The 18987-nt window shown below is 49.2% G+C and overlaps 1 protein-coding gene across 1 annotated transcript in view; it reads left to right on the top strand.

The window, feature by feature from the left end:
• The window catches only part of LOC146816676 (adhesion G protein-coupled receptor F5-like), a 956016-nt gene that overhangs the window by 314485 nt on the left and 622544 nt on the right, over positions 1-18987 (top strand). The window contains exon 5 of the mRNA XM_085610571.1: positions 5851-5901. Coding sequence (XP_085466697.1) covers positions 5851-5901 — 51 coding nt within the window. The remainder of the gene's footprint in view (positions 1-5850; positions 5902-18987) is intronic.

Raw genomic sequence — 18987 nt, 5'->3', positions numbered from 1 at the left:
TTTTGCCCCTAACCTATCCAACACTTTCCCTACTGTTGCACTCACTGAAGTGGGAACAGTAATTTTTACCCCTACGCTATCAAACACTTTCCCTACTGTTGCACTCACTGGAGTGGGAATAGTAATTTTAACCGCTACGCTATCCAACACTTTCCCTACTGTTTCCCTCCCTGGAGTGGTAATAGTAATTTGAACCACTACGCTCTCCAACATTTTCCCTACTGTTGCACTATTTGGAATAGTAATTTTATTCCCTATGCTATCTAATATTTTTTGTAATATTTTAGCTAATGTAGTACATAATTAATTTTAAAAAGATTACAAATATATATATATATTTTTTTAATTTGTTACTTAATTTATTTCATTTTTATTTATATTATTGTTTTATGTGTATAGGTGTATTTATAATTTATAAGATTTTTTTAAACACTTTAATAAGTTATTAAAATAATTATTAAAACATAATAATAAGTAAGTATATATATTCTATATTATATGTATATGTTTAATGTATTTTAAAATTATGTATATATTATTTATAATTTTTAAACAATTTAAAATATTTTTAACTATGTCTATTTTAATTATATGTATTATTTGCTTTATTTTGCTTTTTTTTACTTAAAAAGCGATATTTTTAACAAAGATATTTTTGACATCGATATTTTGTTTCTGTTATTTTTGTACTTACCATACTTACCATAATTTAGATAGGATGTCGATATTCTTGACTTTGATATTCTTGTTGCGATATTTCTGTAGGTCGATATTCTGACCTTTGATATTCTGTCAGTGATTCGATTGTCTCACTGGCATTTTGAGTTTGCTCTGTTTGTGGGTGTTGTTGATGGAGAACGGTGCTGCTAATTGTACAGCCAGTGGTGCGCTGGTGCTTCTCCTCTTTTCAGGACACCCGGTGCCTTAAAGGATAACTGTCACAACAATGTTCCACAAGATGTACAAGCATGCAGTGTCCCTTCAAAATAATCGATTAGCATTCACCACTTTCAGTCAGGGACATCGTAAGAATTTTGGAGACCAGGGGACAAATGTATTTTGGGGGCCCTGGGGCCAAATGTATTTTGGGGGGCCCCTGTTTAGAACAGCCTTAAATTTATGGTCCAGTTTCAGCTCTTTTATGCCCTCTTTGGCCAGGTCACTGACAGAGCACAGGCACGCTGCTCCAAATTCTAAATGTGTTTACATCTAACGTTTAGCAATAGTGACCTGCGTTTTTAATATTGTAACATAGCAGCAGCTCACTAATATTACTGCAAATAATCTCTGTGACATATGGATATGTGCGGTCCTGTTTTGATCTGCAAAATGTCAGTAAAAGACTCTCACACTACACCCAGTTTAAAAGTAAATTAAAGGAAAACGGTTTTTAAAACTATCTGTCTAAAAATGATTCAAGGTCATCAAGGCAGCACTCTTTGCAGAACAGAAACACGCTGTACCTTGGCACTCCTAATATTCTTTTATCTATTCTTAGATGGTAAACATATCAATTTATCCTATTCTCAATATGACTTATGCAAGAAGTTACAGTAGTAACGAGACACGTGTTGGCTGCCATAATCCTCTGTCACCAAGGAGGCTTCAAGAACAGGACCTCCATCTGTCAATCATACCAATGCTGTATATTTGATTATGCTGGATTGACTTGTATAAATTACCAAGGCAGGATATTGAATTGTTGAGTGGAGCATTGACATTGGAAATTAAATAGCTTTTTTGAAACAATTTATCAAGACTGATGTTTCCTGTGAGTAGCCATATTGAGAATAGGATAAATTGATATGTTTACTCTCTAAGAATAGATAAAAGAATATGAAGAGTGCCGAGGTACAGCGTTCTTCTTCAATACGACACGGGGGGTTGGATGAATTTCCATGTAGTGACATCCTTGGTAGTGGGGTGTTTTTTGTGACCTTGAGCGGCACCAATACTGTTAATTCTCTACTTTCTGGTGCCAATACAGGTGTTCTGTAGGATTGATGTGCTACTTTTGTTACCACCACTACCCTGTTGTTTGTTTGTAAAAAATCTTTGCAGAATAGAGCTATTAGGGTTCCCCTGAAAGGATGGGGCCCTGTGCCAGAGCCCTCTTTGCCTCTGCTTTTAGTGCATACTGGATTACTTTGGACCCTTTTGATCAATCAAATGTCTTTTTGCGGTGGCTGCTCAGTCAGGAGATTGGTGGACACAGTGACAGCAAATAGACAAAATCTCCAAATACATCTCAAACAATGGGAGCACTCCGGGATAAGAAGGTCCCATCAGATCATGCAGTGACTGATAAGTGACAAACATCTTGCCACATAATTGGAACCTTAGATCCTAAGAGAATGTTGTTAAAGGATCCTTGATTAGAGAGTCAGAGGTCAGAAAGCGGAAATGGCAAAGAACCCCTGGCAGGAATCGGTACCTGGGTTACAAAGTTAGTAACACAGAGAGGGACAGCCCAGTCACCCCAGATGAATAAAAATTATCGTAACACTCATGCATCCAGGGAAACTTTCTTTGGGGGGGCACCTTAAAAAACCTCAAGAGAAGGTCTTTAGCTTCTGCCGTGCTGAGATCCGTGTTTCTGATTCAGTGCAAATTCAATTATACCTTTTGGCACAGTTACTAAGACACTAGTCCAAGGTGCTTTAAAATGCCCTGAAAATTCCTTCTGTCATATTATCTAAAATGCCCTTCAAAACTTTATTTACATGATATTCAGTCTTATTGAATAACATTGACCATTATTTCCTGAAATGCCTCAGTGTTCCCACAAATGTCCTATGGGAGAACCTGAAGTCCAATAGTAGAGTTGCTTGTCAGTCTATTCCAGTTAGAGCCCAATCAATTGAGAAATCCTAGCTACCCCCTTGAAAAGGGCACATCAAACGTATTAGTTTCACAGCTATATGTATGTATGTATATGCTATTTCTATATCTAAAACCTAGTGAAAAGACAAAGGAGTGATGCACATGGTCAAAACTAGCATAACGTCAACAAGTAATAGGAGAAGAAGCTGAGTTGTGGACAGCTAATGCATATTGATGTATTGTTCTTTTAAGACATTTGTCATCAACTTTTCCCTAAACTGGAGATGGGTTGGGGTGGTCGTGATGAATATCAGGATGGTGTTCCAGAACCTAGGTGCAAGGATGTAAAAGGCCTCCTTCCTTGTTTTTTTTTTTACACTGCTTAGTCTACAGTTTGATTGGTTCCTGGCTGTGGGTGTGCTAAGAACCGCCAAAGTTGGCAAGCTCATCTGCAAGATAAGAAGGATGCTGGTTGTGAAGACTGTAAATGATGCAGCTGGTTTTGAAGATATGGTTGCCTGGCAGGAAGGAAGTTCCTTCATGCTGGGGTTGATGTGATCATATTTCTTCAAGCCCTGGATGAGACGTGCTGAGGTGTATAGGATGCCTGTTGGACTTGGCCCTTTTTGCAGGGTCATCCCTGAACTTTTTGCCTTCCTCCTGTATTTTTCTGACTTGTTGGCTGTTTTATGACTCTGGGCACTTTACCACTGCTGATCGGTGCTAAAGTGCATATGCTCTCTATTGTAAATTGATGAATGGATTAGTGACTCCATGATTGGCTTATTCGGTTTACTTGTCTGACCCTCACTGTGTGTGCCCAGGGCTTGTTACTCAGATGCTGCTGGTGGGCTTGCAGCACTGGTTGTGCCACCCACAGAAGCAGCCTGTAAAAGTGTGTCTCAGGTCTGCCATTGCAGAGCCTGTGTGCAGTCTGGTACTGCCATGTTGACTGGGCAAGTGCACCCACTTGCCAGTCCCTAAACCTTCCATTTTATTCATATCAGACACCCCTATGGTATGCCCAAGGGCAGGGTGTATTCCATGTATAAGGTAATACATGCCCTGGTGTGTGTGGCATGTCCTAATAGTGAATTACAGCCATTTTCGTTTTTCACTATTGCAAGGCTACCTGTTCCCCATAGGCCAGAATGGGCAGTTTGATTATTACATCTTATAATCCTATCTGACTCAGGGAAATAGGTAGAAATTTGAGTTTAGTATGCCTGAACTCAGAATGATAAAATACATCTTCTAGTGAAGTTGGTTTTAACATTCTGTGTTTGAAAATACCACTTTTAGAAAGTAGGTATTTTATTGCCTAACCATCCAAGCCTGCCTCTGCTAGGTTGTCTATTCCTTCTCTGGAGTTTGAGTGACAGGGGCTGGGGGATTCAGGAGACAGGGTGAGTCAGCACAGGGCTGAATAGAGAGATCTGCATGTAGATGGGTGGGAGGAGTTGCACCTGGGACCTGAATAGGGCTGTGCCTTCCCTCCACAATGCTGGCTCCACCTCCTGTGGTGCGTCTGATGTCCCTGGCCTACACTGTGAAAGGAAAGAAGGAGTCTTGTCAACAAAGTGCTCCAGGACTGACTAGAACTGGTTTGGACTAGGCAAAGGCCTCTCTGCCTTCAGAGAACAAAGAGAAAATGAGGATAAAAGGGGGGACCCAGACCCCAGAACTTTATATCACTTTTGGGAAACAAGAAGAAACGTTTGCTGAGGAGAGGAACCAGAGAGACTGAGGAGAGACTATCCCTGAAGTGCTGCTTGGGGGATTGGCCTGCAGTGGTTGCCTAACTGCCAAAGAAAGGAGAGAGGAACTTTGTGTGTACTTTCATCAACTTGTGAAGTATCTCCAAGGGCTTGAGAAAGAGCTTACCTCCTGCTGCAGTCTCAGGGACAACAGACTTCGCCAACCAGCTCCCCAAGAGTCTTTTGGGAAGTGCCTGCTGCTGTCCTGGGCTTTCTGAGGGACTGCGTGTCGCAAGGAGTTGGAAGCGTGACTCACGAAGAAGAAGCGTGTCGCCGCCACAGCCGCTGTCGTCGCATCGCCAGAGAAGAGGATCGACGTCGCATCAGATGCCGCCACATCAACGGAGAAGCATGTCGCCGCAGTTGCAGCTGTCGCATCATCGCCAAAGCGTCTCGCATCACCGGAGAAGAGGATCGATGTAGCATCCGACACCGTCGCATCACCGGGAAGAGTGTCGCAGGGCCTGTCACGGCTCAGAAGTATCGTTGGGTAGCTGCACGGCTGTCAGGCATGCACGCATCATGTCGCATCGAGAAGAAGATGCCATCTTTGTTTCATTGCACCGGATCTTCATCGCATCACGGCGATGCAGGTCGCACCGCCACGGAAACGCAGTAAGAAACTTACGCATCATCTACCCACGCCGAGAAGAAATTATGCATCCCCTACGCATCAGTAGGGAACAGACGCATCACCGTTCTTGCTTGTAAGGAACCGACGCATCACCTTCCCTGCAACACTTTCGTTGTATAGCGTTACACATCCTAAGGTATCTTGAACTCAGAGTGTCGCATTTACCATCTTAAGAGAACTAAGCTATTTCTACCATTTTTAAAGTACAGTATTGTGGATTTTTGTCGTTTGTGGTCTTATGTTAAGTCTATATAAAAATACTACAACTTGTGTGGTGTCCATCTGTAGTGTTGTCACTGGGTTACTGTATATGTGCACAAATGCTTTACACACTGCCTCTGAGATAAGCCTGTCTGCTCGTGCCAAGCTACCAAGGGGGTGAGCAGGGCTTATTTTAGGAGTGTACCCCTTACCCTGACTAGACGCAAGGGTCCTTACTTGGTCAAAGGTACCTACCTCTGCCAACTAGAGACCCCCAAATCTAACAATGCCCTAATAGCTTCAACATGTTGCACACTGATGTATACACTTTTTAGAATGTTTTTGAAGTTGTGTATTCCTGTGCCTAAAATGTACATTTCAAAAAAGGTTGAATAGCATTACATTGAGAAGTCAATTTTTCCTTTTGTTTTGCAGGATACAGTATAACCACTGGGACAGAGAATTCTAGAACAGCGACCTCGAAGGGTGAGCTAATAAAACCATAACTTGCATAATGTGTAACTTCTATGAAAGGAATTACTGCTAGCCTTTCCTATGAGATGGATTTGTCCTGTGAAGATTGATTTCCAGAGGAATGAAATCCAACTTTATTTTGAAAGAGAAAACAATTAGATGGACAGAAAACAAATAGTCCAATTATCAACACGATTAACTTATTTTGTCTTCTTCAAAAGTCTCAGAAAAAACTTGTTTTCATTCCTGATTTGACCCCCAATCATCTGCTGAAATGCTTTAGTTAATTTGGCTAGTAGGTGGCTCTTCCCCATTTGCAAAAGTGTGACTGCTACGGCAACATTTTACTTCTTAATACACTGCAGTGCCTTCACATTCAACTTGGTTAAGGGCAGCAGCACAAACACACCTTGCTTATTTCCCCAAGCTTGTTTATTCTCTATATAGAGTCCTTACTTAAATTTGCCAAAATCTTTCAGTAAATCACTGCTTGAATATTCACATGGGTGGTTTGATTTCATACAGTGTACTGTTGCCCTATTCCATTTTTTATGTTAAAGGCTTATTTTCCATGGATACAATTTTCCAACGGCTGTTCGCTTTTTCTTTCCATCTAATGCACATGTTCAATGTCCTTATTAGACATTGGAACATGCACATCTACTTGATGCCACTACATTGCCTAGAGGAAGTTTCTCCATGCTAAAAATAGACCACTCACAACAGAGCTACAGTACGATCCCTAGTGGTTAAGTTATGAAGGTTAAGTTAACACCGGCATAACTTAACCACTAGGGATCATACTGTAGCTCTGTTGTGAGTGGTCTATTTTTAGCATGGAGAAACTTCCTCCAGGCAATGTAGTGGCATCAAGTAGATGCTTGGCACTAGCACTTATCGCTAAACACCAACACTTATTTAAGACAGCTTACCATATGGTGGCGCTGTATGTTTTAGCAGTGCTCTTCACTAAAGTATTGAATAGTCATAAAACATTTTTAAAAAGCGGGCCCAAGCCATGTTTTTAGCCGGAATAATCCAAAACACCACGCTTGTATTGTGTGATGCGCAGCATGTGACTGTGTGGACAGGGACAGCGTGTAGTGCCAACCACAATGTCCTCCAGAGGAATATCTTTTGCCCTGGCACATACATCTCTAAAGATTAGGCACTGATAATGCCTATATATAGGAAATGCAGCATAGCTACAATTGTAATGCCTATCCATGCGAAATGCAGCAAACCTACCATGGTGATGCCCATGCTTGAAAAATGCAGCAGGACTACTATTGTGATGCCCATTCTTGAGAAATGCAGCAGTGCCACAGTGATACTGCCCATACTGGAGAAATGCAGTAGAGCTGCCATGGTGATGCCCATTCTTGAGGAATGTATGACGATACAACGCATACATTTACAACGCATGCCTTTACAATGCAGTTTTAACATTGCAACATCCTTTGCAACGCATACATTTACATCGCATGCCACTACAACACATTTTTTAAAACTACATTTACAGCGCATTCCATTACATCGCATTATACCTTTACAATGTATACCATTACAATGCATACAATTACATTGCATTTAAGGTAAGTGTTGGATAGTGTAGGGGTAAAAATTACTATTCTAACTCCAGGGGGTGCAACAGTAGGGTAAGTGATGGATTGTGTAGGGGTAAAAATTACTATTCTAACTCCAGGGGGTGCAACAGTAGGGTAAGTGTTGGATAGTGTTGGGATAAAAATTACTAGTCTAACTCCAGGGGGTGCAACAGTAGCGTAAGGGTTGGGTAGTTTAGGGGTACTATGCATTGTAATGGTATGCGTTGTAATGACATGCGCTGTAATGCCAGCGTTGTAGTGAAATGTGTTTATTGTCATGCATTGTAGTGACATGCAATGTAATGACTGCGTTGTAGTGACATGCGTAAATGATGTTGCGATGTAATGACTGCGTTGTAAATGTAGTGCGATGTAATGACTGCGTTGTAAAGGTTGTTTCCCATTCTTAAGAAATGCAGCAGACCTACCATGGTGATGAAAATGCATGAGTAATGCAGCAGAACTACTATGGTGATGCTAATGCATGAGAAATGCAGCAGAACTACCATGGTGATGCCCATTCTTGAGAAATGCAGCAGTGCTACCATGATGATGCCCATGCATGAGAAATGCAGCAGAGCTATCAGGAAGATGTACATACTTGAAAAATGCAGCAGAGCTACCATGGCAATGCCCAACCCTGAGAAATGCAGCACTTTTGCAGAAGAACTACAATTTTGATGCCCATTCTTGAGAAATGCAAAAGAGCTGTCATGGTGATGCTCATACTTGAGAAATGCAAAGAGCTACAATTTGTGAGAAATACAAAGTGCTGCCATGAAGATTACCATTCTTGGAAAATGCAGCAGAGCTACCATGGTGATGCCCATTCTTGAGAAACACAGGAGAGCTACCATGGTGATGCACATTTGTGAGAAATACAGGAGAGCTACCATGATGATGCCCATACTTGAGAAATCAATAAATTGGTGGGTCCCGCACCCGTGGGGGTAATCCAAAGTTCAAATACTCTGTGTGTAGAGAAAGTACACCATTTGGTTGGCGTGCAATGAGGTATCGTCCTTTGAGCCTGGACGTAGAATTCAATAAGTCTGTCGAGTTTCCCCACTGGGAAACATCCCTCAAGTGCACCACCTGTGTCCAGATAGTAATCAACTTCAATCAAAGTTCAAAATGTTGATGCAAAAAGCTTTTTATTTAGGTCATCATAATCTACGTTATGGTTTCATGAATAAATCCAGTCATTCATGTAGTAATGTGTATTAATGAAGCATCGTAAAATAAGGTGTAAATCGTCCCTAATGCATTTTGGGCATAGTGAATGCCCTTCGTCAGGGGGTATGCTCCTAGAGAAATCATAAAAGCAAAATTGAAACAGCAATGCCAGGAAAGTGGGTTTGACACTTATCCTATGTTATCTATAGAGTATCACTGTGGGTAACTCGCAAATTTCTATGTGGAATAACATGCAACCTACAACAAGAATATGCAGGAAAAGTGCATCGTATCACAAGATTATGTTGAAAAAGTGCGAAAAAACGTGGTGAAATAAGTGTCTAATTAATAAAAAACCCACATGCCCGGAAGAAGGCTCATACTAAATGGTTCTCATGCAAGTCAATTGCCGCTCTTTGAACTTTGATTGAAGTTGATTCCTATGTGGACACAGGTATTGCACTTGAAGGATGTTTACCAGTGGGGAAACGTGACAGTCTCATACTTGGGAAATGCAACAGAACCACCATGGTGATGCCCATCCCCGGGAAATGCAACAGAACTACCATGGTGATGCCCATTCTTGAGTAATGCAGCAGAACTACCATGGCGATGCCCATTCATGAGTAATGCAGCAGAACTACCATGGCGATGCCCATACAAGAGAAATGCAGCAGAACTACCATGGTGATGCCCATACATAAGAAATGCAGCAGAACTACAATGGTGATGCCCATACATGAGAATGCAGCAGAACTACCATGGTGATGCCCGTACATGAGAAATGCAACTGAGCTACCATTGTAAGGCTCATACATGAAAAATGCAGCAGAACTACCATGGTGATGCTCATACTTGAGAATGCAACAGAGCTACCATGGTGATACCCATTCTTGAGAAATACAGCGGCGGGTGATGCCCATTCTTGAGAAATGCAAAAAGATACCTTGATGATGCCTAGCCTGGAGAAATGCAGTAGAGCTACCATGAAGATGCTCATCCCTGAGAAATGCGCAGTGTTACTATGGTGATGCCCATTATTGAGAAATGCAAAGAGCAAACATGGTGGTGCCCATTGTTGAGAAATGCAGCAGAGCTACCATGGTGATGCCCTTACATGAAAAATGCAGCAGACCTACCATGGTGATGCTCATTCTTGAGAAATGCAACAGAGCTACCATGGTGATGCCCATACTTGAGAAATGCAAAGCGCAGCCATGGTGATTCCCATTCGTGAGAAATAAAACAGAGCTGCCATGATGATACCTAATCTTGAGAAATGCAGCAGAGCTATCATGATGATGCCCATACTTGAGAAAGGCAACAGAGCTACCATGGTGATGCCCTTCCTCGGGAAATGCAAAGTGCTACCATGGTGATGCCCATCCTCAGGAAATGGAACAGAGCTATCATGGTGATGCCTATACTTAAGAAAGGCAACAGAGCTACCATGGTGATGCCCATCCATGGGAAATGCACCAGAGGTACCATGGTGATGCCCATACATGAGATTGCATCAGAGCTACTATTGTGATGTCCATACTTAAGAAAGGCAACAGAGCTACCATGGCGATGCCCATCCTCGGGAAAAGCACAGCGCTACCGTGGTGATGCCCATCCTCGGGAAATGCAACAAAGCTATCATGGTGATGCCCATACTTAAGAAAGGCAGCAGAGCTACCATGGTGATGCCCATCCATGGGAAATGCACCAGAGGTACCACGGTGATGCCCAGACATGAGATTGCATCAGAGCTACTATGGTGATGTCCATACTTAAGAAAGGCAACAGAGCTACCATGGTGATGCCCATCCTCAGGAAATGCAAAGCGCTACTGTGGTGATGCTCATCCTCGGCAAATGCAACAGAGCTATCATGGTGATGCCTGTTAGACCCAGCCCTCGTGACATAGCCATACCTGACCCCGGCACCTCACACAGCCCCCGAACCCACGACCTAGCCGATCCTTCCCACCAGAACACACACACCCGACCCAGACTTTCCCGTCCGTGGCCTTCCTCCTTTCGGCCACACCGGGCCCGCGTGCCCACTTCATGCACCAAGATGGCCGCCCGGCCCCAGCGCGACCCTGGCCTAGAGGCGCCACTCCGGCTGGAGGACATCGCGCCCCCCTTGGGATGAGAGAGGGAGGAGCAGTTTCTATCACACCTCTGAGCTTCCCTGGGAAGGTGGGTTTCGATCGGCCCGCCGGCCTCCCCGAGGGCTGGCTCCATGCCTGCTGGGTGTCTGGGACTCCTCCCAACCCGGCCCTGAAAGGATCAAAAGACAATGGCAGGAAAACCCCGAAAAGCGACCCCCAGGTGACAAGACCCCTGCCTGCACAGACTCCGGACATCAAAGAGGAGTCGCCCTATAACAAGGGGTGCTCTGGGGCTCTCCGGCAGATTCGCCTTTGGAAACCCCTGAGCCCTGCTGAGTGACTCGCGGCTCCCTGAAGATCGTAAGACCTCCGAACTTGTGCTTGAGCCCTGCTGAGTGACTCGCGGCTCCCTGAAGATCGTAAGACCTCCGAACTCGTGCCTGAGCCCTGCTGAGTGACTCGCGGCTCCCTGAAGATCGTAAGACCTCCGAACTTGTACTTGAGACCTGCTGAGTGACTCGCGGCTCCCACAGACTCTCTTGGTCCCGCCGGACCCCACAACGACAAGTGTATCCCCCAGCTCGAGGATTGTGAGCTGCGCGCCGGGTACGCTCCTGCATTTGATCCATATCCCCCAAAGACTGTCCCGCTACCTCCTACCCCCCTCAAAGACTCGGTGAGCCCACGCTCCACTTGTATATATTTGCCCACGCTCCACTTGTATATATTTGCCTTGCTGATCATAAAGATCCTACAACTCCGATCTGATAAAGATTTATTCTTAAGAACTCCCGGTGTGGTGTCTCTTTGTCGTGTGGTGCCGAGTGTACGATCCTAGATACGAGGTTCCTTCCCTGAGGAGTCTCCCGCCAGTGCCTGGCTACGATACCTCGAGGGTTGGTCTCAGAATAGTCACGGCCCCCTCCGGGCTCCTCTGAGGTCGCCTTCTAACATTGGTGGCAAGCGACGGGATTCGGGCCCAAAATCTAGAGATCGTACCGTGAACGGCTGACGCACTACCGACAAAGATGGCAGAAGGAAACGCCGTGGTTCTCACAGAAAACGACACCAGTACCGTGTTCCAGCCGGAACAACTGGAAGAGTACACACACTGAGAATTGAAGCAATTCTGCAAGGAACTCGAAATCGCTACCACTGGTCTCAACACCAAAGAAGATATGCAAAAGGCACTGAAAGCTTGGGTGGATTCTGGAGCCCCCCGCCCAGAAGGAGCGGTGGAGCCCCACGACGAAGCTGGACCCTCCCAAGGAGAACGCAGCAGCAACCAGGCGCGAAGCTTCGTACCAGACGGGGGCCTATCCCCGGAGGAACTCGCAGACAGAGAAAGAAGTCGCCATCACGAACTCGAATTAGCCAAACTCAAAATTGAGGGCGAGTTGAAATTAGCCGAGAAAAAGCTAGCAGTGAAACAGATGCGGGTGCAAGGAGAACTAGAAGAAAAGAAACTCCAACTGGAGCACGAAGGAAGGAGACTTCGTACAATGCGACAAGACTGCAAAAAGTTGGAAAGGCGGTGGCGGCGCAAGTACGATCTTGTGGAGCGAATGAATTACCGAGGCGCGATAAAATCTTATTATAAGCAGATTGCCGCAGCCAAAAAGAATTATCTGGAGCAGAGAATTGATAAAGCCGATAATACGAGCCGGGAACTCTTTAGGATTGTGAAGGAGTTTGTCAACCCGGTAGTAGGGACCCCGGCCCATTCTCATTCGGAAGAATGGATCAAACAGCTCGCCGACTTTTTTGTGACTAAAATCACAAAGATTCAGGCCACTTTTCCAACGGTGGATTCCCAATCGGTTGACGTTGTGTTAGGGGACAAGTTGACCTATTTAGCACCCTTTCAGGCTGAAACTGGGCCCTCATTATCTGTTTTTCCCCAGTTGTCCTGTGAGACATCGCTTGAGCTGCTATCCAGGCTGCAATCTGGTTCGCCTCTGGATGTTTGTCCGGCGAAATGCTTGGGCAAGGTGGCCTCGGCGGTGAACAGTTTGCTGAACCCCCTGCTTAATCTCTCATTGAGTTCAGGGGTGGTCCCACGCCAATGGAAACACGCACTCATTGTGCCGCTGATTAAGAAGCCTCTGCTCGACCCCCTGCAATGCGCTAACTATAGACCAGTCTCCCTCCTCCCTGCTCTGGCGAAGGTGTTGGAGAAACATGTTCAGCATACTCTGACCACCTTTATTGAGAACAACAAACTGCTGCATGATTCCCAGTCCGGCTTTCGTGCGAATTACAGCACGGAGACGGCTCTGGTTGAGGTTACCGACGCCATCAGGGAGACGCTCGACCATGGGGGAAAGGCTATGCTAGTTATGTTGGACCTATCGGCGGCATTCGACACCGTCCCACACGCAGGTCTTCTCTCAAGACTTAGGGAGATTGGTCTGCGAGGGACGGTGTTGGATTGGTTTCAATCCTTTCTTGCCGACCGCCGACAGGTGATCTGGGCCCCGCCGTTCTCGGCCGAAATGCTTCCGCTGGAGGTGGGGGTGCCTCAGGGTTCTATCCTGAGCCCCACCATTTTCAACATATACATGGCCCCTCTTGCGGAGGTAGCGGAGGCGTTCGGGGCCCGGGTCATCTCATACGCTGATGACACCCAGCTCTTGTTCACTTGCAGGAAGGGAGAGGCCTTTAGCGGCGGCAGAATCAAGGACTGTCTGAGTGCAGTCTTTGCGTGGTTTCAGCGGCACTGCCTGAAATGCAACTCAGACAAATCTGAGCTGCTCTTTTTCGGCTGTGCCCCTGATCCGGGCTGGAAGACATGGTGGCCCCAGGACATGTCCCCCCCAGAGAAGCCATCATCTCAGGTAAAAAATCTCGGAGTGGTGTTTGACGATGATCTATCTTTTCGTCCACACATCCTGGGATTAGCAGGGAAATGTTTCAGCATCCTTAAGATGCTTAGGAAATTTCTTCCCCTACTCTCACTGCAGTATCGTAGGAAGGTAGTCCAGGCGCTTGTGGGCTCCCGCCTGGACTATGCGAATGCTCTTTTTGCAGGCCTACCTAAGTATCTGTTATCCAGACTGCAGATTGTTCAGAATTCGGCGGCCAGAGCTATCTATGGGCTGCCCAGGAGAGCTAGTGCCTCTGCGCTTCTGGCTAGGCTGCACTGGCTCCCAATTTCGGGGAGAATTAGATTTAAGCTCCTCACTCTGGCATTTAAAGCCCTTCATGCGATTGGCCCTTACTATCTGAGGAAGCGTATTGTCTTCTATGTGCCGCGGAGGCTGCTGAGGTCGGCGGACCGGGCTAAAATGGAGGTGCCTGTGGTCAAACGCGTTCGGATGGGAGGTCGTTCCTTCCAATACGTGACAGCCTGCTTGTGGAACGAGCTCCCACTCTCCCTTCGGAAAGCGAACAACCTCCTGGCTTTCAGGAAGGAGTTGAAAACTCTGCTTTTTACTAAGTAACCTAGTGTGACGGTAGTAGGTTTTTTGCCTTTGGTTTCTTGTTTCTCTGGGCCACTTTGCCAAAGCGCCGGGACACCCTTCTGGGGTAGCCGTGCGCTCAAAAAGTGCGGCTTAACATAACATAACATAACTTCAACTGGAACATGAACGCAGCTTGAAGGAAATGGAGCTAAAAGCGAAAAGCGACGGAGCGCGGCCCCCGGGGAGCCGAGAGGCGGCACCCCCGGCGGAGCAGAAGGTCCACATCCCCAAGGATGTGGTCAAAGAATATTACAAAAACGATGACATTCAACAGTGGTTCCGGGCCTACGAGGTCGCCATGGCCTCCCATCGGGTCCCGCAGAAGGATTGGGGGGCCGGGTTGTGGGGACGATTCCTGAGCGAAGGGAGAGACACCCTCCTCGACCTGCCAACCTCCATGCAGACTTCCTATGACCACATGAAGGAGGCCCTCCTCACCAGGTATGGCCTCACCCCGGAGATGTACCGCCAGCGGTTCCGGGACTGCAGGAAGATCCCGGGTACCACCTGGGTGGAATATGTGAACTTTTTCAGCCGCGCGTTCGATGGGTGGATCAAGGGCAGCAAGGTAACCACCCTGGAAGAACTAACAGACCTTATGTTGTGGGAACACCTGGCTGCGAACTGCTTTGTGGAACTACGCCAGCATCTGCTCGACAGCAAGCTCACGGATCCGAGAAAGCTGGCTGTCGAGGCGGATCGCTGGACCAACACCCGGGTCTCCCGGGGCCCTGTAGGAGAGTACCCCCGAGCCAGTCAGGGACCACCCCGCCAGAGAGGGTGGGGAAACCAGGGAGGGCAGAGAGAGTCCCAGTCTAGTCCCCCGAAGACCCAACCTCCGCCTTTCCCGGCACCCCCACCAGCTGTATCCGGCCCCCCCCCTGAGACGGGGGCACCGGGTGACCATCACTTGTTTCCGTTGTCAGAAGCCCGGGCATTACGCCAACGACCCTGAATGCCCCATGGCCCCACACACCACCCAGGCAGCACCCCCCGCTAGACAGATAGCCAATGTAGCACTGGGGGAGGAGGTTGAGGAGACCGTAGAGTGGGAACCCGCAGCCATGGCCCTAGTATCCTTAGGAGATAGAGAAATGGTCCCTGGCAGCCTCCTGCCCTCCAACACGAAGAAATATGGGCAACTTTTAACGATCAATGGCCACCAAGTAGAAGCCCTCCGTGACACCGGGGCCAGCATCACCGGGGTCCTCAGTCATTTAGTCCACGAAGACCAGGTCCTCCCCAACGTCTTTTGCCCGGTTATTTCAGCAGACAACACGGAAAGTCTGTGTAAAGTAGCCCTGGTGCCTTTTGAGTGGGGAGGGGTGGTCGGTAAACTGAAAGTCGCAGTTAGGACCTCCCAGCCAGTCGACTGTCTCCTGGGAAACGACCTGGAAAGTTCCCCCTGGAAACAAGTCGAGCGCAAGACCCACTTAGGGATGATGGGCCTCCCGGAGTGGGTGTGCGCCACCACCCGATCCATGGCGGCCCGACTGACCCCCCTGGGGAAAGTCAACGACGCCCCGACCACGGAAGATAGGATGGTCCCCGCCGAGGGTCCCCACATCCCCCCACAAGAAGGGTCGATCGCCAGTGACGAACCCCCACCTTCCGACTCCGCCCAGGTCACCGAGTTAAGCGATCTGCCCGAACTGGCCCAGTGGCGCCAGGAGGGGGGCCCCTCCCGAGAGGAGTTCTGCCGTGAGCAGGCTACCTGTGCGTCGCTGGTCCGGCCCCGGCAACAGGCAAAGGCCCAGGCTGCGGGCGACCAGACTGGGACGCACCGGGTGTACTGGGAGGATGACCTTTTGTACAGCGAGCAGAAGTCGGTGGAGCTGGGATCCGGCCGGGTGCTGGTAGTACCCCTACGCTTCCGAAACCTCCTCCTGGGCTTGGCCCACGACGTTCCCCTCGCAGGCCACTTGGGCCAGGACAAAACCTACAGTCGCCTCGTGACTCACTTCTACTGGCCCAGAATGAAGGCCGATGCAGAAGCCCACTGCAAGTCCTGCCCCACGTGCCAGGCCAGTGGGAAGAGCGGAGGAAAGCGCCAGGCTCCCCTCCAACCCTTCCCTGTCGTCAGTACCCCTTTTGAGCGGGTCGGGATCGACATCGTGGGGCCTCTGGACCCCCCAACCTCCGAAGGACACCGCTTTATCCTCGTCCTGGTGGACCATGCCACCCGATACCCTGAAGCCATCCCCCTGCGCACCTTCACAGCCCCCGTGGTGGGCCGGGCGTTGATGGGAATCTTCGCCCGCATGGGTTTTCCCCGCGAGGTTGTGAGCGATCGCGGTACCAACTTCATCTCCAGATACATGACGTCCTTGTGGCAACAATGCGGGGTGTCCTATAAATTCACCACCCCGTACCACCCCCAAGGGAACGGCCTGGTAGAGCGGTTTAACCGGACTCTGAAGGGGATGATCGCGGGCTTGGAAGAGCCCCTCCGACGTAAGTGGGACGTCCTGCTCCCCTGCCTCCTATTCGCCTACCGAGAAGTTCCCCAGAAATCCTTGGGGTTCAGTCCTTTTGAGTTGCTCTACGGGCACCCCGTCAGGGGGCCCCTCAGCCTGGTCAAGGAAGGGTGGGAGGCGGCACCCCGAGGCCCCCCCCGAGATGTGTTCCGATACGTCCTGACCCTCCGGAACCAGACTAGGAAGTTCCGAGAGATGGCCGAGGCCAACCTGGAGGCGAGCCAGGAGGAGATGAAGCGCTGGTACGACCAGAATGCCACTCTGGTCGAGTTTCAGCCGGGCCATCAGGTATGGGTCATGGCCCCCGTGAAACCCTGCGCCCTCCAGGATAAATGGACCGGGCCCTTCAAAGTGGTTGAGCGGAAGAGCCAGGTCACGTACTTGGTGGACGTCCAGTCACCACGGGACCCCCTCCGGGTCCTCCACGTGAACCGCCTCAAGCCCCACTTTGTGCGGACGGAGCTGAGCCTCCTACTGGCCACTGATGACGGGTCCGAGGAGGAGTCGGATCCTCTCCCGGATCTCCTGTGCACCAAAGAGAAGGACGGCTCCATAGAGGGAGTGAACCTCTCCCCCTCCCTCACTTCCCAGCAACGTGAGGATTGTCGCCAGCTCCTAGGGCAGTTTTCCGACCTCTTCTCCCTGGTCCCCAAAGTCACCGACTGGTGTGTCCATGACGTGGACACCGGAGACAGCCCACCGGTGAAACACCGAGCCTACAGAGTCCCTGATCGAGTCCGGTCCTGCATTCAGGCCGAGGTCCTGAAGATGTTGACCCTGGGATTGATCGAACCCTCAGACAGTCCCTGGGCCAGCCCCGTGGTCCTGGTCCCGAAAACAGCTGCCCCCGGTGTCGCCCCAGAGCTCCGCTTCTGCGTGGACTACCGAGGACTCAATGAAGTCACCCGAGCCGATGCCCACCCCATTTCCCGAGCCGATGAGCTCATTGACCGACTCGGGGCTGCTCGGTTCCTCAGCACCTTCGATCTCGCCTGCGGCTATTGGCAAATTGCGCTCACAGAAGGAGCCAAGGAGCGGTCCGCCTTCTCCACCCCGGATGGGCACTATCGCTTTCGCGTGATGCCCTTCGGGATGAAAAATGCCCCGGCCACCTTCCAGCGACTGGTAAATAGAGTCCTGGCCGGGCTGGAAAAATTCAGCGCTGCATATCTCGACGATATTGCAGTTTTTAGTTCCGAATGGAGTGAGCACCTCCAGCACCTCCGGAGGGTGCTAACCGCCCTGCGCCAGGCAGGCCTCACCGTGAAAGCCAGCAAGTGCCAGATTGGGCAAGAGTCGGTAACCTACCTAGGGCACCAGGTCGGAAGCGGTCAGGTCGCCCCTCTCCAGCCCAAAATCGACGCCATCCTAGCCTGGGAACCCCCCACTACCCAGACGGAGGTCCGAGCCTTTCTGGGCCTCACGGGCTACTATCGGAGATTCATCCGGAATTACGGCAGCCTGGTCGGTCCCCTCACGGGACTCACGTCTAAGAAACAGCCCAAGAAAGTGCAGTGGACCCCTGCCTGCCAAGAGGCGTTCGATGCCCTGAAAGCGGCCATGTGCACTGCCCCCATCCTCCAGGCCCCCGACTATTCCAAGGAATTTGTGGTCCAAACGGACGCCTCAGAGCATGGAATTGGGGCCGTCCTGTCCCAGGTGAATGACCAAGGCCTAGACCAACCCGTGGCCTTCCTCAGCCGAAGGCTGTTGCCCAGAGAACAAAGATGGAGCACCATCGAGCGTGAGGCGTTCGCCGTAGTCTGGGCCCTCAAAAAGTTACGCCCGTACCTGTTCGGCACCCATTTCAAGGTCCAAACCAACCATCGCCCCTTGCGATGGCTCATGCAGATGCGAGGAGAAAACCCCAAGCTACTGCGATGGTCAATCTCCCTCCAGGGGATGGATTTCACCGTGGAACATCGCCCTGGGACTGACCACGCCAACGCCGATGGCCTCTCCCGGTTCTTCCGCCTCAGCGAAGAGAACCCCCAAGAGGATGGGTAGTTCTCTCCGGCTTTCAGCTGGGGGGGACGCGTGTTAGACCCGGCCCTCGTGACATAGCCATACCTGACCCCAGCACCTCACACAGCCCCCGAACCCACGACCTAGCCGATCCTTCCCACCAGAACACACACACCCGACCCAGACTTTCCCGTCCGTGGCCTTCCTCCTTTCGGCCACACCGCGCCCGCGTGCCCACTTCATGCACCAAGATGGCCGCCCGGCCCCAGCGCGACCCTGGCCTAGAGGCGCCACTCCGGCTGGAGGAC

Source organism: Triturus cristatus, chromosome 6 (assembly GCF_964204655.1).
Source record: "Triturus cristatus chromosome 6, aTriCri1.1, whole genome shotgun sequence".
NCBI classification, from domain to species: Eukaryota; Metazoa; Chordata; class Amphibia; order Caudata; family Salamandridae; genus Triturus; species Triturus cristatus.
The sequence above is the reverse complement of the archived record's forward strand: the minus strand, read 5'-3'. Positions and strand labels throughout refer to the sequence as shown.